This window comes from Ictidomys tridecemlineatus, chromosome 16 (genome assembly GCF_052094955.1).
Source record: "Ictidomys tridecemlineatus isolate mIctTri1 chromosome 16, mIctTri1.hap1, whole genome shotgun sequence".
Taxonomy (NCBI): Eukaryota; Metazoa; Chordata; class Mammalia; order Rodentia; family Sciuridae; genus Ictidomys; species Ictidomys tridecemlineatus.
The window spans coordinates 17060702-17079493 of record NC_135492.1 but is presented as its reverse complement, the minus strand read 5'-3'; the positions used below and the strand labels follow the sequence as shown (position 1 = coordinate 17079493).

At 31.3% G+C, this 18792-nt stretch overlaps 1 protein-coding gene across 1 annotated transcript in view; it reads right to left on the bottom strand.

Annotated features, from left to right (window-relative positions):
- Window positions 1-1331: 1331 nt before the first annotated feature.
- The window catches only part of LOC144371222 (uncharacterized), a 43706-nt gene continuing 26245 nt past the window's right edge, over window positions 1332-18792 (bottom strand). The window contains 3 exon segments of the mRNA XM_078033642.1: window positions 1332-1664; window positions 1666-2875; window positions 12051-12145. Coding sequence (XP_077889768.1) covers window positions 1515-1664; window positions 1666-2875; window positions 12051-12145 — 1455 coding nt within the window. The 3' untranslated portion in view covers window positions 1332-1514.

Here is an 18792-nt window from a genome sequence, read left to right as displayed (position 1 = left end):
AATTCTCTGGTGTTGAGTAAGGCATGATTTTTGAGTCTGAATTACTGAAACTTTCAGGGGTTAAGTGCACACCTGTTGTGAGAGAGTAATTGAACAAAGGCTACCAAATGAATCCCTGCATCAACAGAGGCATCATCTTAATATTGTGGGATTATTATGGAGGTACTTCTGTGATAGTAAAAGTTAGTGGAGATATCTGTGCTTTATAGCACTATGGTGATCACTAAGTAACTATAGCTAGTATAATTTTTTAAAAAAAATTTTAAATAATGCAATTGTTCAGACTTATGTACACCATAAACTCAGTCTGATGACCACAAAACCTGAGCCTCTTTGTCTTTTTTTTTTTTTTTGTACTAGGGATCAAACCAAAGTGCTCTCTACCACTAAGACACATCCCCAAATCTTTTTATTTAGAGTTAGGATCTTCCTAAGTTGCTTAGATTCATGTGAAATTGCTGAAACTGGTTTTGCATCTAAGTAGTGCAGGAGGCTGAGGCAGGATAACTACAAGTTCAAATCCAGTATTAGTAGTAAAAGTAATACCCTAAGCAACTCAATGAAATTGTGTCTCTAAATAAATAAAAAATAGGGCTGGGATGTTGCTTAGTGGATGAGTGTACCTGAAATTAATCCTCGGTATACACCCAAAATAAAATAAAAGAAATCAGACATTGACATAGGACTATTCTGTCCAGCTGAGATTATGGGAAAAATATTGATGTGATCATAGACTTCAGGCATAAAATAATTTTATTAATGTTTTGGTTTGGTACAAATAGGCCTTTAAGTCCAAATATAGCTTTTGAATAAAAAAAAGATGATTTGAATTCAATCAATACAGAGAAACGGAGGAAATGACAATTGAACCTAGAGAGGTTCACATAGGAAAGAAGCCGGAGGATCCAATCATGCTTCCTGCCGACTTCCACTGGCTAATGAATAATGGCCAGTTGGGCAAGGGTTGGAATTCTATGGGGAGTCAGTGCTGTGGAGCTATCTCTGGACAATTGTAATTGTTCTTCCCAGTATAAAGTTTCTGGTGACCAATGAGGTTTGACCTTACAGGAAAAGACTTTTACAATCTATGGATTTGTGAGAATTGTTGCAAGTATGAATGATCGGTTTCTTGTTAACACTTGAAGCATACTTAAAATTTGCCACATTCTTAACATTTACATTGTTCTTATCCAGTATGAATATTTGGTGAACAACAATACTTTTCCTAATAGAATAGCTTTGCCACATTCTTTGCATTTTTATGTTTTCTCCCCAGTATGAATTCTCTGGTGTTGAGAAATGTGTAATATTTGATAAAGAGCTTTGCCAAATTCTTTAAACTTGTATGACTTTTTTCTAATATTAATTCTCTGATGTCAAATAAGTTATATTTGATTAATCTTTGCCACAATCTCAAATTTGTATGGCTTTTCTCCCATAAGAAGTCTCTGGTGTTGACTAAGGAGTGACCTTCAATTAGAAGCTTTGCTACATCATAGATATTTGTATGGTTTCTACCTAGTATCAATTCTCTGGTGTTGAGTAAGGCATGATTTTTTATTAAAAGCTTTGCCACATTCTTTACATTTATATGGCATTTTTCCACTATGAAGCCTCCGGTGTCGAGTAAGGTGTGATTTTTGATTAAAAGCTTTGTCACTTTTTTTCACATTTGTATGGCCTTTCTCCAGTATGAACTGTCTGGTGTCGAGTAAGTTCTGACATTTTATTAAAAGCTTTGCCACATTCTTTACATTTGTATGGCTTTTCTCCAGTATGAACTTTCTGGTGTCGAGTAAGTTTTGATTTTTGATTAAAAGCGTTGCCACAATTTTTACATTTGTATGGCTTTTCTCCAGTATGAACTCTCTGGTGTTCAGTCAGGTGTGATTTTCGATTAAAAGCTTTTTCACATTCTTTGCATTTGTATGGCTTTTCTCCAGTATGAATTCTCTGGTGTTGAGTAAGGCATGATTTTTTATTAAAAGCTTTGCCACATTCTTTGCATTTGTATGGCTTTTCTCCTGTATGATATCTCTGGTGTCGAGTAAGGTTTGATTTTTTACTAAAAGCTTTGCCACATTCTTTACATTTGTATGGCTTTTCTCCAGTATGAACTCTCTGGTGTCGAGTAAGTTTTGATTTTCGATTAAAAGCTTTTTCACATTTTTTACATTTGTATGGCTTTTCTCCAGTATGAACTCTCTGGTGTTCAGTCAGGTGTGATTTTCGATTAAAAGCTTTCTCACATTGTTTACATTTGTAGGGCTTTTCTCTACTATGAATTCTCTGGTGTTGAGTAAAGCATGATTTTTTATTAAAAGCTTTGCCACATTCTTCACATTTATATGGCTCTTCTCCAGTATGAATTCTCTGGTGTCGAGTAAGTTTTGATTTTTGATTAAAAGCTTTGCCACATTCTTCACATTTGTATGGCTTTTCTCCAGTATGAATTCTCTGGTGTTGACTAAGGCATGATTTTTGATTAAAAGCTTTGCCACATTCTTTACATTTGTATGGCTTTTCTCCAGTATGAATTCTCTGGTGTTCAGTAAGGTTTGAATTTTTATTAAAAGCTTTGCCACATTCTTTGCATTTGTATGGCTTTTCTCCAGTATGAACTCTCTGGTGTTCAGTCAGGTGTGATTTTCGATTAAAAGCTTTTTCACATTCTTTACATTTGTATGGCTTTTCTCCAGTATGAATTCTCTGGTGTTGACTAAGGCATGGTTTTTTATTAAAAGCTTTGCCACATTCTTTACATTTGTATGGATTTTCTCCAGTATAAATTTTCTGGTGTTCAGGAAGGGGTGATTTTTTATTAAAAGCTTTGACACTTTCTTTACATTTCCAGATTTTCTCTCCAGTATGATTACTGTAGCATTTAGAGAGGTTTGAGAAACACTTAAATACATTTTCACATTTCTTCAATTTGTAAGGTTTATCTCCATTGTAAAGCCTATTGTTTTTAGTAACACATAGAATTTGAGTAAAATATTTTTCACATTCTTTACTTATGGAGGATTTATCACAGCTCTCATAAAGAACTGAGGAATTTTTACATGCTTTTACATATTTTTTTAACTTGTAGAGCTTCCCACCAATATTAATTCTCTGGAGGTCAGAAATTCTTGTAGTTTTATTAAAAATGATTTCACATACCTTATAGCTGTAATTTGTCTTTTGATTATAAAAGCTTGGATAAATAAATTTTGGGTGTGGATTAAAAACTTTTTCACTTTTCTCATTGTAAAGCTCTTTTAAATGATCACATGGGTGATTTCTAGGATTTAAAAAAAGAAGAAAATTTTAATGACTTTCACAGAATTTTCATTGTTTTACACCAAATCTATTATGCTGCGAATTACCTAGCGTAGAGACTGTCTACAGGTCCTAACAGATTTATCATAAATATAGGTCTCTCTGAGTATCAATGAGGGTGTTTTCAAAATTCTTTCTACTTTTAAATTAAGCAATATTAGGTAAGTACAAATACTCCCACAATCATTATAATTCCATGCATTGCAACAAGGAGAAACTGTTCATTTCATCATTTTTGTAAAGTAACAGTCAGAGAGACTACTAAAACTCAGAAATTTCTTCTTCTCCTTCTTTTTTTTCTATCTTGTCTAAAGAAATATTTGTGTATATTTACTCAATGGTGAATTTTAAATTATTCCAGTGACTAACTAAAGCATGAAATAGACTCCGTTGCAAATTTTTCATTTTTTAGAGAAACAGTATAATTACAAATGCTGTTCAAAAATGTTTAAAAGAACACACAGGTCCTAAAATGTGACTGCCAAATGTGTTCTTGTCTCTCACCAGCTTAGCCAATGCCCCACATCCCTACAGTTCCACCTTTCCTCCAACAAACTATTGTCTAGTTTTAATTTGTGGGGAATCCTGCAGGTACCGGGACATATTATTGCCCTGATATGCCAGAGCATTCTTTATTAAGCCAAAGAGCAAATTTCATCTGAGCTTGGCTGCTCAACTTTCCAGCAAAAATATCTATCACTGAGGGTGTTTTTAAAATTCTTTCTATGTAACTAGCTTATTGAAATAAGTTAGAGAATACTTTTGATTTGTTGAAAACATATTCCTTGAGATGCACAGATAAGTAGAGCTAGGGCCTCAGAAAAATCTAATGGCAACAGGATTTATTTCTTTAGGGACTTGTATAGGATCCAGGAAGTCTCTGTTTCTCACATTAAGAAAGTTTTTCTCATTCCAACCAAAACCACAAAAATGCATAGATGTTTTGGGATATTCACTTGCAGTCTGGTCAAAATCCCTGTTGATATAAAAGATGAAGCAGTGCATGTCAGATGGAGCTGCTGAAAGATATCTATAAACTGTGCATGAAATTAAAAAAAAAAAGCATGGAAGCCTTTAGGTAAAAAGTCTGGTATCTAGGAACTCACAGTTGAAATCCAGCTGGTTTGAGACTATTCAGTACACGTTATATACTACCTAGTTTTGTCTAAATTAAGCATGGCATTGGAGATGGTATCATCCATTGGAGCCATATAGCCACTTAGCATCACAGAGATGGGTGAGACATGTCAGAATGGCAATGAACCTGTCTCAAGAAAGACTCTTCCCGTTGAAATCTTATTCCTACTTTGATGCACACTCCCTTAAATAAAGAACTGGAAAAATTATCTAGAAATTGTTTTTCAGAACTTATGTGGTCTAGAGAATCTATAAGATGTTTTACCGCTTTTAACATAAGTTTTTGCCTGATCTTATATTCCTTTACTAATTATTTCAGATATTTTTTTTTCAGATGACTCATCACCTTCCAAAAAAGAAATTACTCAGGTGGGATGCTTGATGTCCCATGACATGGAGTAATTATGCTAACTTATGAGCCATAAATACATTGGTAACTACACACAGACTGCTTCAATTTGAATTAAAATTATAAATAAATATTTACAAGCACCTTTGACTCAAACTATCAAGTTTCGTGGAGAAGGTACTAAAAAAGTGGGCTTCTGCAATGGTAGACAGAATCATTAAATGACAAAGACATTATAGATCTTTTTTTTTTATCTTACAGAGGAGAAGTTTAATGGTAAGCCATTCCTCATTCAAAGGTTGTCTTAAATCACGACTGTGGCTGCTTTACTTTTCTCAAAGGGTTATACAATTATTAGCTTATGCCCTTCATTGTTCTTCATTTGCCCCACACCATCCCTACTACTTCTATCTCAGGCTTGTTTTATACCTCTTACCAAGATCCCAGAAAAGTGTCAGAAGCCTTCCACAATTCTCACAAGACCCTCATGTCTGCTTTTGGGGTGTGATTCCTGCAAGACATTTTGGCTGTGGTCTTTCTGGGAGACTGTGCTAAAAGTTCCTGGGACATTTCTGTGTTTGGATTGTCATACATGACAGAAGAGCTATATGCTTATTTGATGTGTTTTAGAAAGATTCAACTGCTTCTCTTCTTATTTTTTTTTGCTTAATTATTTCATTTAAAAGCAATACCTAACAAACTTTCACTGTAAGCACATTTAATTATTGAATTGTTCTTTTAAACAGAAATGTCTTACTAAGGCTTGTTTCAGCATTTCCTTAATCTGCATGTATTTCTTTTAAGTAGAAATAGTATGCATGTGTTTAAATTAGACAATTTTTCTATACTGTGTAGAAAATCTCTTTTTATTACATTATAAAAAAGACAGATTAGAATGCTGCAACTTTAAATTAATGATCTGTACACTTTTCTCTAACCTGCGCTTATGTAGAGATTATTAAAACTTTTAAAAACATAACTGACTATAAGCATTTTATAACTTTTTGAGTTTTTTTCCATTAAAATGCCTATTTCTATTCTAATCCTATTTCTAACGCTGAGAATACTGGATGAGTCTTTATTATTCTAAAGGTATTTTTAAGAGACAGCTTCATATTGCCCTGTAAACATTGTGTAAATGTAATTTGATACGTGTTTTTGCAATTTAAAATATTGTGCATTGCAAGTGGTTTTACAAAAAATACTGAGTAGTAAAACTTTTACAATTACAATAGTGCAATTTAAAGTTTTAATGAAAGAAAAACTGAATGGCACAAGATGAGCAGTCAGTCTTCTGAGATTTTTGTAATAATATAACCTGATGAACTTGTAATTTTTTGAATAAATAATTTTCATGTTTTTTTTCAATTCATTAAGACAAATTTTCTGAACTTCCCTCTCTTTCAATTTCAATTTCTTGTTTAAAACCAAGTATTAACTGTCCTGCTTTCCATACCTTTGCTTTTTCAAGTTTTGCAAAAAATATTGTATTTCTTGCTCCCCTGAAAATTCTTGATTTTTATTAGAAGACATACCTAAAAAAATAATAGAAAGTTATTTCATTTACTATGGTGAATAACTCTGCAATTATATAAAACTTTATTAAAGTGGGGGGGAATAGCAACAGAACAGTATGACTCAAGGTGATTATTACTCAAGAAATACATAGAATTTACTACAACATGATGACAAAAACCTTGAGAATTTTGAAAATTATCTTAAGAAATTATAGCACCACAGATGAGGACAAAATGCAAACTGACTAATATTACTACAACAATGTCAAAATAGCCCTTCACTTCAACATATTCAGAATCCACCTGTGACTCAAGTGTTTCAGAGAATGAATATCTCTTATTTGTTTATTTATATTTTTATCTTTGGGGGCATTATTTCATAAGAGAACACAGGGGTATTCTATCACCAAACTAGATCCACAGGCATTTCTTTATATCTATATCTGTATCTATATCTATATACTTTTTTTAAAGACAGTTTATTAAAAAGATGATGAAATTTATTTTAAACTGGCATTCCACTGTCTCAGCTTTCCAGTTATATGGAATTAAATTTATATATCATTGCACATCACCTTTTTTTTTGTTTACTTCGTAACTTCCAAATATTTTCCGAAATGACTATAATGATCTAATTGAAAAGATTTTGGATAGTAATAAACCAATGAAAATAATAGCTCACACAATAAAAAGTATAATCAACTCAAGCAAACAAACAATGTAATACTAGTAATTGAGAGTTCAAAAATTGATGTTGTTAATTATCTAAGTAATGCCAGAAAACCACCTGAAATGTATTTAATGAACTAAATATCAATGTAGAAAATTGAAAAAAAATTAGAAAAAATAGCAACAAAAAGTTAGAAATTATATACTAAAAATATTCTTTTAAAAACCATGTCTCAGGCTGGGGACACAGGTAACATGTTTGAATTCTTGCCTCACATTCAAAAGAATGGGCTTAATCCCCAGCACGACCCCCACACACACAGTCTCATAAATTAGAAATTTGAGGAAGAAAATATATCAAAGGCTAGAATTAATTAAAATACACAGGTACTGCTGGAAGATGTGGTACATGACTGTAATCCCAGTATCTGGGGAGACTGATGCAGGAGCACCATAAGTTCAAAGACAGACTCAGCAATGGTAAGGCACAAAGCACCTCAGTGAGATCCTATATACTTTTATATAATTCAAAAGTAATGATAAAATAAACATTGAAGGTAATAAAATAAAATAATCACCATAAAATCTATGAAATACAAATTAAGGCAGTTTTTTTTCATAGTAGAAAAATTTATAAAAAAATCAACAAAATTTGAAATCTACAGAAATAAGTTCTCATCAGGAATTTAAGTAGAAATAAACTAATTTGTAAAAAACTAAACAGAAAACAATGTGATTAACAAGATTAAACATAAAAATATATTAACTATGTCAGATGCAAATCTACATAATGTTTTCTTAAGATATAAGGTCACAAAAGTCTAAAAACAAAAAGATATAACAAATATTACATTCAAAATTGCATAGGTTATGATAATTATATAAGTGAGAAACAAAGTACAATATCATAAAGATAAATATGACTAATCACTGGAATACAATCATAGTTGAAATATTTGTAACTCCAATCATATTTTTTATATATAGAAAGAAATCACAGAAGAAAATTCAACAGCATAAAAAGCAACACAGTAATAGTAGGATACATCTATCCCCAGTTGATGTAAATAAAAAAATAAATCATTGCATTAGTACTCAGGGAATGAAAATACTTCAAAAAGCATTAAAAACTAATTAGGTTTACAGAGGCAATCTTCTTTATAGTGTATGGAATATTGTTCCAAAGACATCAGGTTAAAAATACAAAACAAATGTTAAATACATTAAAATATTGAAGTTGCTTTGTAACATAAAATAGTAAGTTGGAAAGTAAAAGTGAAAGTGATATTCAAAATTTATGAATATGAGTTTAAACCACATTCAGCAATTAAGCAAGGCCCTAAGCAACTTACCTAGGCACTGTCACAAAATAAAATATAAAAACAGCTGCCAGCTAGGCACAGTAATATACACCTGTAATTCAAGAAGCTTGGGAGACTGAAACAGCAGGATTGTGAGTTCAAAGCCAGCCTCATAAACAGCAAGGTGCTAAGCAAATCAAGGAGACCATGATTCTATGTAAAATTTAAAAATGGGGCTTTAGATGTAGCTCAGTGGACAAGTGCCCCTGAGGTCAATCCCCAGTACCCTTCCCCAAAAAGAGCTGTTGATGTGGCTCAGTGGTTAACCACCTGTTCTTAAAAAAAATGCCAGTAGCACCCCCCAAAATCTAAGAAGACTATGTAATACCAAACAATCAATATTATTTTTGTGTAAACAAAATAAGTTATTTGAACAATTCTTTAGAATATTCTTGGTACATCAATAAGTATACATACTAAAATATTTAAAAAATAATTCCTGATATAAAATAATAAAAGCTACAATATTCACTGGAATGAGGTTAAATGAGAAAGCCATGGGTAATAAAATTGAAAGTATATCAAGTAGCCCTCAAGTTGATGGTCAAATCAAAATATATTTACAGACCTATTCTCATTAAATAACATTCAAAAGAGACCAATGTGGCAAGCAAATCAAATATCATTTCAAATGACTACATGAAGGCAATTTGAAATGAAAAAGTTAGAAATCTTTTCAAAGATAATAAATTATATAATATCTACAATGATCAACATTCAGGAGAGTATATTAAGTAAAATAGTAATTCACACCCCCACACCAAAAAAATACCAGGTAATTCTACTTCTGAGAGATATCTACTGTAGCCAAATATAAAGACCAAAAAGAATGGCATTAGGGATGAAAAAGTAAGAAAAAGGAGAACTTGTTTGAAGAAAAAATGTGATAAAAATTTTTTAGAAAAAAATGTTACAAAAAAATTTAAATGAACAGAACTAACCAGTAAATTTAAAATATATAAGATCATAAGTTCAGCAAAGATATACACTTTTGACCACAATTACATATTTGACAAATATATAAAAGATAAAAGAATTGTAAGCATCTTTATGGTACATTTAAAAAGCTAATGTCTTACTCCTAGACAAAAGAAAAGATTTATATATGTAGAGATGATGAATATGCCATTAATTCTAGCTACTTGGAAGGCTGAAACATGGAAATATAATTCCAACCTTTTGCCACTTAGCAAGAGTCTATTTCAAACTAAAAGTCAAAAGGGGGTGATGATGTAGCTCAATATTACAAGAACCTCTGTGTTCAATCAGCTGTATTTGTATGTGTGTGTGTGTGTGTGTGTGTGTGTGTGTGTGTGTGTGTGTGTATATATATATATATATATATATAAAACAAACTTTAGATATATTACATGATTAAGCACAAAAGCAGAGTAAATAATCAAGGCAATATACAATCATATATAAAACAGGGGTAATATTTTTACTTGTAAGTAAAAGCATAGAAAACTTGATTGAATATTGGCATATGGGTCACATGCAGTTTAATTTTACCTAATGTTGTCCTAAAGTGACGTCATGATAATTTCTATTCAATTATTACATATAGATATGAAAACAAAAACAGTATCACTAATGTGAGAAAATATAATGAACAACACTGAAGGTCTCTAAAGAATGAGAGTCAAAAAAGACACAAGAATTAGAGAAATGTTACCTACAATATTATGAATAATTGTATTACAATAGAAAACTTTCTTTTAATTTTTGTAGCGATAGATGGATAGAATGCATTTATTTTATCCATTTATTTTTAGGTAGTGCTAAAGATAAAACACAATACCTCACATGTGTGAGGCAAGTCCTCTGCCACTAAACTACAGCCCCAGCCCTAAAAATTCTTCTTTAAACCACATTGATCAGCTATACTTACATTTCCACTAGGTGTAGGTATTGTGAAATACTGCTATTCATTACATGGTGAAAAAACTTTACAGAATATTCAATATAAGCATTCATATAAAGTTCTGATGAGAAAAATTTGAATGAATAAATATTTAAATTATATTAAAGAAACTCTCCTGTAATATTAATACCTTACAATGGTTTGCCTAGAGATATTTGGAAATGAGCAGATTTTCTAGGGAGCCTCCAAATGCAAATAAATGCCAGGTTATGCATATCCTCACAGTCATTGTGGAATAATTTGTAGGGGGGACAAGAGTTTGTTTCCCCGCCTTAGAATGCCCTGCAATTTTCCCTAGGAACTAGTCAAGGAATTAAATACATGTGCAATGTAAAGCTGCTATGGCAGTGCCCTGCTTGAAAAGGCTCTGCACTAGAGTATTATCAGCCTGAAACATAATCTCTGGCACACAACTCCTTGGAATAAAGAAACTCTCTTTTTAGACAAGCACAATGGTTCACTGAGTCTAAATCTGTCCATAAAACAGTAAGTTTATACAATGGACTTTCTTGAGAGCTACACAAAACTCCTAACACTGCACATTGCAACTTAGTATTTAACTGATATATAAGCTGCATAATGTTGCTAAGTTTGTAATCTGCCTAGTAATAAAGTGAACAGTGTATACTAGTAATGCCAATGACCTAAATTAACCTGTTGATATAAATAAAGCTTGGCAGTTTGGCCTCTTTGTCACTATGCCACATTTCCTGTCACTTATCTGTGTCTTCTTTTGATTTTCTTTTTTTTAAAAAAAGAGAGAGTGGGGGAGAGAGAGTGAGAGAGAGAGTGGGGGAGAGAGTGGGGGGAGAGAGAGAGAGAGAGAGAGAGAGAGAGAGAGAGAGAGAGAGAGAGAGAATGAATTTTAATATTTATTTTTTTCAGTGGACACCACATCTTTGTTTGTATATGTTGCTGAAAATCAAACCCAGGCTGCATGCCTGCCAGGAAACTGAGCTACCACTTGGGCCACATCCCCAGCCCTTCTTCTTTTGATTTTCCTACAATATTTTGTTAACTGAAATGTAGGGAGATCAGTGAAGAACAGGAAGGAGCTTAAATAATTGATATGCATGGTAAACAGAGAGTATGAAATGCTCTTTAATGATTGGAACTGAAACAAACCTAGGTTTGAAAAAATATTTTCTGTCAGATTTTAGCTTATTAATTAACATTTTTAAATGTGAATTCCTCTTTAATTTTGCACCTCTTATCTCTATTCTTTGCTTCATTGACTTCTACCCAATTTCATATGTCTACTGTCACTTTTCTCTTCAAATCCCAAGGTTATTTCATTGGAAACCAAGTGGTGACCAAGGATTACATAGAGACATCAATACTTTTTTTTTGATGGAATATGTCACATTTTGTTATTTTCTTGGTAACTAAAGACATCTTTTAATGTTACACTCATTAGGAAAAAAAGAAAGAGAAAATATCCAATAAGAGTTTACAAAATTATTTTCTCAAATATGTTTTTTCCTAGACAAAAACACTAAAATACTTAGAAACCATTTTCATTCTCTACATTGTAATCAGTACTTAGAAAAGATAAGTTACACCTAAAAAGAAAAAAAATCTTTAACATTTTTTTCTACATAAACAAATACCCAATCTTTGTACTAAAAACAAGAAACAAACTTATTAATGCAGAATAGACGCTACCATAAGATACTCTATAAAGTTAAAAAAATAAATATTGTTTTTTAATTAAAAATCCTGAATGAAATTTAGGCTCACCAATAAAGAGTAGGTTTTTACAGATCTCTAACATCACATCTCCATATAAAGTCTGCTGGGAGGGGTCCAGGAATTTCCATTCCTCTTCTGAAAATTCAATGACCACATCTCTTAATGTCAATGGTTCCTGAAATAAAAATGAATACATATTACATAAACCATATGATTAATAACATAGTACTTAATTTCATACAAATATTAATGAGAGTTAAAAAAGGTGGCTTTCACATATGGTAGTGATATCAACCATTCAATAAGATACATTTTTTTTGTGGTGCCCGGGACTGAAACCAAGGCGTTTTGCATGAAAGGCAAGCACTCTACCAACTGAGCTATATCCCCAGCCCCAATAATTCATTTTAAGCAGTAAAATTGGTGGATAATTTTGGTATAATGAAATCCAGCCAGCAGCACATGTAAAGCAAAACACTGAAGCAAAAAAAGTGGGAAAAAATCCAACAAAATTCCAAAGGATAAATAATAGTTGCAATTAGTTAATGAATATTCAAAAGAAGAACCACCAAACAAATCAATGATACTTGAGATATGCATAGCAAAACTGTAAGTAATAACTATACTCATATGACAGTGGTCACCTTAGTGTGTAGAAGACATAAGAGATCACTAAAGACACACCAAAACTTTCAATAATCCACATAATTATGGATTATGTGGATTATTGAAAGTTGTCTATCTTCAATCTCCAAAGTTGTCTATCTTCTCATTATTTAAATATACCATAAATCTATACTGTATTTTAAAAATTACTTTTACAACATCACAACTCACTTCTAAAACAAAAGAATAAAATTTTTAACTATCAAACTATTACAAAACACTTAGGTACTTGGGTCAACTTGAATCACATGGCACAAAGTTATAACAAAAAATAAAAATAAAAAAAAGCAAATTAAGTGAATAGACTATTAATCTCTCAGTTAATAAGGAAACTGACATATTAGGTTTAACATTCCCAGATTAGTAAAACCACTCTCACTGTGAAACTGTATCCTCACTTGGCTCATTTCAAAGTAGAAATTGAAAGAATACTAAGCAGTTAAGAAAAAAAATTCTGAAAAGCTCTTGCACCCTAAATGCCTCTCTGACAGTTTGGAAATACTCCTTTTACCAGGGTCTCAGTTATCACTAGTGAACAAACACATACATGAAGTTAGCTTAACATTCTGATCTGTGGTGTCTTTCTTCTGATTCAGCATTATTATTTTTTTTTAATTTAGAGATTTAATCCAGGGGCACTCTACCCCTGAAATGCATTTCAAGAAGTTTTGATTTTTTTTATTGTGATAAATGGGCTTACAATGTTGCTTAGGGTCTCTGAATTACTGAGTCTTTAATCATATTTACTTTCTTCCTACCTCATTTTTCCACATCACAATGATTACAGGTTTGTGCCACCAGTCCTGACTCTGCAACCACCTTTGATACCAAATGTGCAAACTTGCATAACAACCAATATTTGAACAACTAGTAGTCCAATAATTCAGTTCTGATACCATTCAGTATAGATCCCACAAGTTTGGTGTTCACTACTATCAAATTTTACTAACTGAGGTGACAGTTTTAAGCCCCAGAATAGAACAATATTTATATTTATAATTCATTTTTTATAAATTAGGGGTCTCTACATCAACTCACTCAAGTTACTTATACTGATAAAAAGAGAACACACTTATGTATACCAGCTTGTTATAAATTATATAAATCTGGAAACTGATAATTGAAACCTTGCATAGAATCTAAAAAAAATGACAGAGGAAAATGCGATACTATATATGCCATTTAAGGAAATAAGTGGTTGAAGATATTACCTTCAATTTTTATGTTCTGCCATAGAAGAGCCCCTTTCCCACTATGAATTACAAGATCCTCACTATTTTAAATATGCTGATTCAGATACTCCTATTTAAACACTTTTAAAAACATTCAAGTTTGTGTGTGTGTGTGTGTTTGTGTGTGTGTGTGTGTGTGTTTAATGGGAATAATTTGGGTAAATCAATTTGGACTGTTTTGAACATAAAGCTAAATGATTCATTTTTATTTTTTATCATGAGATAATAGTAAAAATGTGCATAACACACAATGTATCTTCAACTTAGTTTATTCTCTTTTTTGGTGTTCATAGTCTACTTATGATTTTTAACCTAGAATAACCTTAGACATAATTTTTATAAAAGAGTTTCTTAATATGAAAGCAAGAGAACAAGATAGGTCTACTGAAAAAATATTTCCTCCACAAAGAGTTTGACTAAACACCTGAAGTTATATTAAAAAAACATTCTTTGATTTTTTTTTTCAACATGGAAAATCTATTCTCTATATACCCCCACATGAAAGGCTGAAGTGGACAACTCCACACAACACACAAAGAAACCACACAGAGCTAATGTGTTTTCAACTATGAACCAATGGTTCCTAGTTCTGGCTAAAGTGTACAGTCACCTGAAGGGCTCCTTAATTTCCAAAAATAAAAAATAAATCAATATTGCATTAAAACAATGTAATCCATATCCCTGGAGAAAAACCCAGGAATGTGTGTCTGTGAAAGATATGAAATAAATTACCATGTGCAGTAAAAACAAAAAACTACTACTTTAAATTAACATCTTTTGATGAATGAGTTGCAAAGACATATAAGATATGTGCTCATGACATTGGCCACCTAATTTCTATTTTTTGTTTGTGCAATTTTTTTAGCTATGAAATATATTTGTGATAATCAACTAACAAATAAAAAATGTCATATTTAAATCAAAGTTCTGGAGATTATTTTTGATAAATGCTTGGTGTTATACCATCATGTTTGAGGTGAGTGAGCACATTATGGCAGAAGCCCTTGACAAACAGAAGCACCAGGTGTCAACAATTTCTTTCAAGTACATAGTCTACAATAAACTAAACAATTCCAAATATGTTTTATTTTTGCAAAGTTGTCACTAAATAAAACACCCTTGAAAATAAACCTTAAATATATGAACTATTATTGGGCAATTATTCAAACCAGAGTACCTGTATTATATTATTGATATCCTTTGCATACACTGATCATTGATATCCATTTTGCCTATTCAACTCAGTTAAAAATTACTGGGAATACACCAGACACAGTTTTAAGTGCCTTGATTATGAACCACATCATTTTATCAAATAATTTAATTGAAGAAAATTATTAAAAATTGTGTTAAACCATGTATTGTGCTGCATGTCAATAATCCTAGCAATGAATGTGCCTTATGCTTTTGGATTGCAAGTTCAATGACAGAATTCGTAACATAGTATGGTGTCATTTCAAAGAAAAAAAATTATATTCACAAAGTGAATATTTTCCAGTGAATAATATATATATATATATATATAGACACACACACACACATATCTCCACTGGTGTGTGTGTGTGTGTGTGTGTGTGTGTGTGTGTGTGTGTGTATTTAGTGATTATTTAGTGATACCTACTTCCATCCACTGTACTGAGGGAAAAAAGTGAATAAAAAATAATGTTTACCAAATGGTTGCTGAATTAAATAAATAAATAAAGTTATGTCCAAGTGTTAGAACATAGATAAATGCTTGAGAATGATAAAATATTAAAATAGAAAGAAAACCAATTTGAGATTTATACCAAATCATACATTTTTACTAGTATTCTGAGAAACATAATTATTTCACAAATATAACTTTTAAATTTTTTATGAAAGTATGATGTACATATAAAACCACATGAAGCATTTATATAAAGATTCAGAAGTTATTCAAAAGTAAACACATTTTGAATCAGCCTTGCTCAGGACAGTCTAAATCAGTTTTTTCATCTACTATTTCAAAGAGCAAAAAGGTTCTTAATAACTAGCATGGGAATGTTTTACTACATAAATGTAAAATATACCTTAAAAAAGTAAATATTTTACCAGTTACCCAGATTGAATACCTGTGTATTATATGCCATTTTTATTTTTTCTATGCTTCTACCCATTTCACAACATAGGCCAGCCATCCTCCTTGTATATTTATTTTTTGGTGATGTCATATGTATATGTCTTGAATGTCATAGAAATACATTATACAGTTTAAAAAAATTGGAATGTTAAAAACTTCACTGCTTTTAAGCACAGAGTATTTACATCATTGCCCCCAACCCCCCCAAAAAAACAAAAAAACCCATTTTCTTTTACATGCATCTTTGTTTTTCCCAAAAGGATGATACTGTAATGTATTAAAAATCTATAATTTTATTTTGCCTGGCATAATGCAATATAATTTAAATACAGCTGCTGTAAGAGACAATAAGCATGTGTGCATCAGTAAAGTGTTTCTTTATATTGATGACTGCTTTTGTATTTTATGGATGCACTACAAATTGTTCATTTCAACATTCAAGAATATTTGAGTTATTTCTTATTTTGGACAATTAGGATGAATGGGGCCATCAATAATTTTAAACAAATAATTATTCCACTCAGCTTATTCTTTCCTAGTATTTCAATGAGAATATATTTTATTTTTACTGGTTGCTAAGAAAATTATAATTTCCATCTTATCATTTCAATTTAATTAGAGCCAATATTATGAGTTTACTAAATACAAAAACCTTACCACAGACTGTTTATTTTCTTGTACCCTTTGTGCAAGTACTATAAATGTTTATGTACACATTATACATCTCAAAATACACTGAATAATTTTTGTACAAAATAACCATAGATTATTATAAAACAAAGAGAAACAAGTGTCAACCTTAACGTTGCTAATATCTGTTAGCCATGGCGGTTCACACCTATAATTCCAGTGACTTGGGAGCATGAGGCAGGATGATCACAAGGACAAATAGTGCTTCTGCTACTTAGCAAGGCTCTAAACCACTCAGCAAAACACTGTCTCTAATAAACATATAAAAAGGGCATGGGAGCACAGATTTGTCTCAGTGCTTAAGTGTACCTAGGTTCAATCAGTGGTACCACAAAAAGAAGATTTCTAATATATTACAAAATTTAGGCAGTGTGGTAAAATTTTGAAAATAATACAGCACATACAGAATTCAATAGATAATACTGAGAAATTATAAAATGTTATTAGTGACATTTTGGCTGCAATATTGATAGGTATTATTAATAGTTTTTGTTAAATTTTCTTTCCTATGTGCATATATTTCTAAGTATAGATTTTTAATATAATTATTTATAGGTTGAGATACCATTTAAACAACAGAATATACTATTCTTTTATACTGATTTTTTTATGTTTTACAAGACACTTTTTCTCAGCTTTTTAAAGTTTCAGGAAAGTGAATTCAGAAACAGTTTCAAAGTCACTGAACACTACACAATAAGGAGTATAGAGATCCTTTAATACCCCTGGTAAAAACTCTAAGACACATTAGAGAAGAAAAACAGTTCTATGTGACCATTCTGAATTTAAGTCTTCACTCTCAAATTTTTATGTACACAATGACAGCACACTTTAGATAACATTCAGCCAGAAATTCACCACATTAATCAGAAGCCCAAGTGCATATGCTTTGTTGACTTTTTTTTTAGGTCTGTTATAACTCATTAGGGAAAAACAACAAAATTAAATAGCAAGAGACACAAGTAAACTACTTGGTATATACCTTATTTTTACCATATTAAAAATGTTGGTTTGAATCTCAAAAATCTACAATTCAGAAACAAACCAAAAAAAAAAAAAAAGACCACGAAAGAGACACAAATACATCCACTCAATGAAAGAAGTGAAAGAAACATTAACCAGTAGTAAATTTTCTATTCTCAATTAAGTAGATGACAGAAGCAATAAATAATTCCTCCAATTTTTAAAAATAAAAACATATTTTCAGGAAGTTTGTCAGAATCAGCCCTACACTTTTGAACACTGCAAAAAATAAAATTTATTAAAAAGTATTTCAGAACAAAATATTTTATAAATGAGAAGTTATATAAAAGATAGAGTCACATCTGCAGTAAGCAGCAGGTAAGATATTAAATAAATAAATAAATAAATAAATAAATGAAATACTGAAAAATTTGCCTTACCAAGCTCATTCTGTTTCTGAAAATATGCTAGGCAGCTTTCAATTAAGCTTGCAAATATATACAAACAACCTGGAAAACCAGTATTTATATTTGACACCTACCACTTTAGGAGGATTCACTTTGGTTACATTGTCAATTAAACTTGCAAAAAAATCCATAGATTCCTATTGCAACTAAAGAAAATAATCACAAATATAACAGCTTAAAATAATAAAAACATATTCATTTATAGTTATGGATGTTTTTATTATCAGGACAGAGGATTAATAATAAATATTAGAAAAGACACACTCCTTCAGAAACTCTGGAAGAATATCATTTCAGCTTTAAATGGCTATCGGTATTTTTTCTGTGGTTACAAATGTTTCCCTTCTCCTAGTAGTGATACAGCCTTCAAAAGAATAAAGAGAGACTATACACACACATACACACACACACACACACACACACACACACACAGAGAGAGAGAGAGAGAGAGAGAGAGAGAGAGAGAGAGAGAGAGAAAATGATGCTGTGATAACAAGTTACAACATTGAAGCCTCATAGAATCTGAGAACTACAGCAACATAGAAGTTAGATCCTCCATTGAGCTTATTTTTATTCTTGCACAGAGTATTAGACAGAATCACAAAAAAAATAAAATTTCATGCACAGTGGATGAAGAAAGAGAGGGGACACTGATCCAGGAGAATGTAGCAAGACAGGTTAATTATGCACAAAAGTGACTATG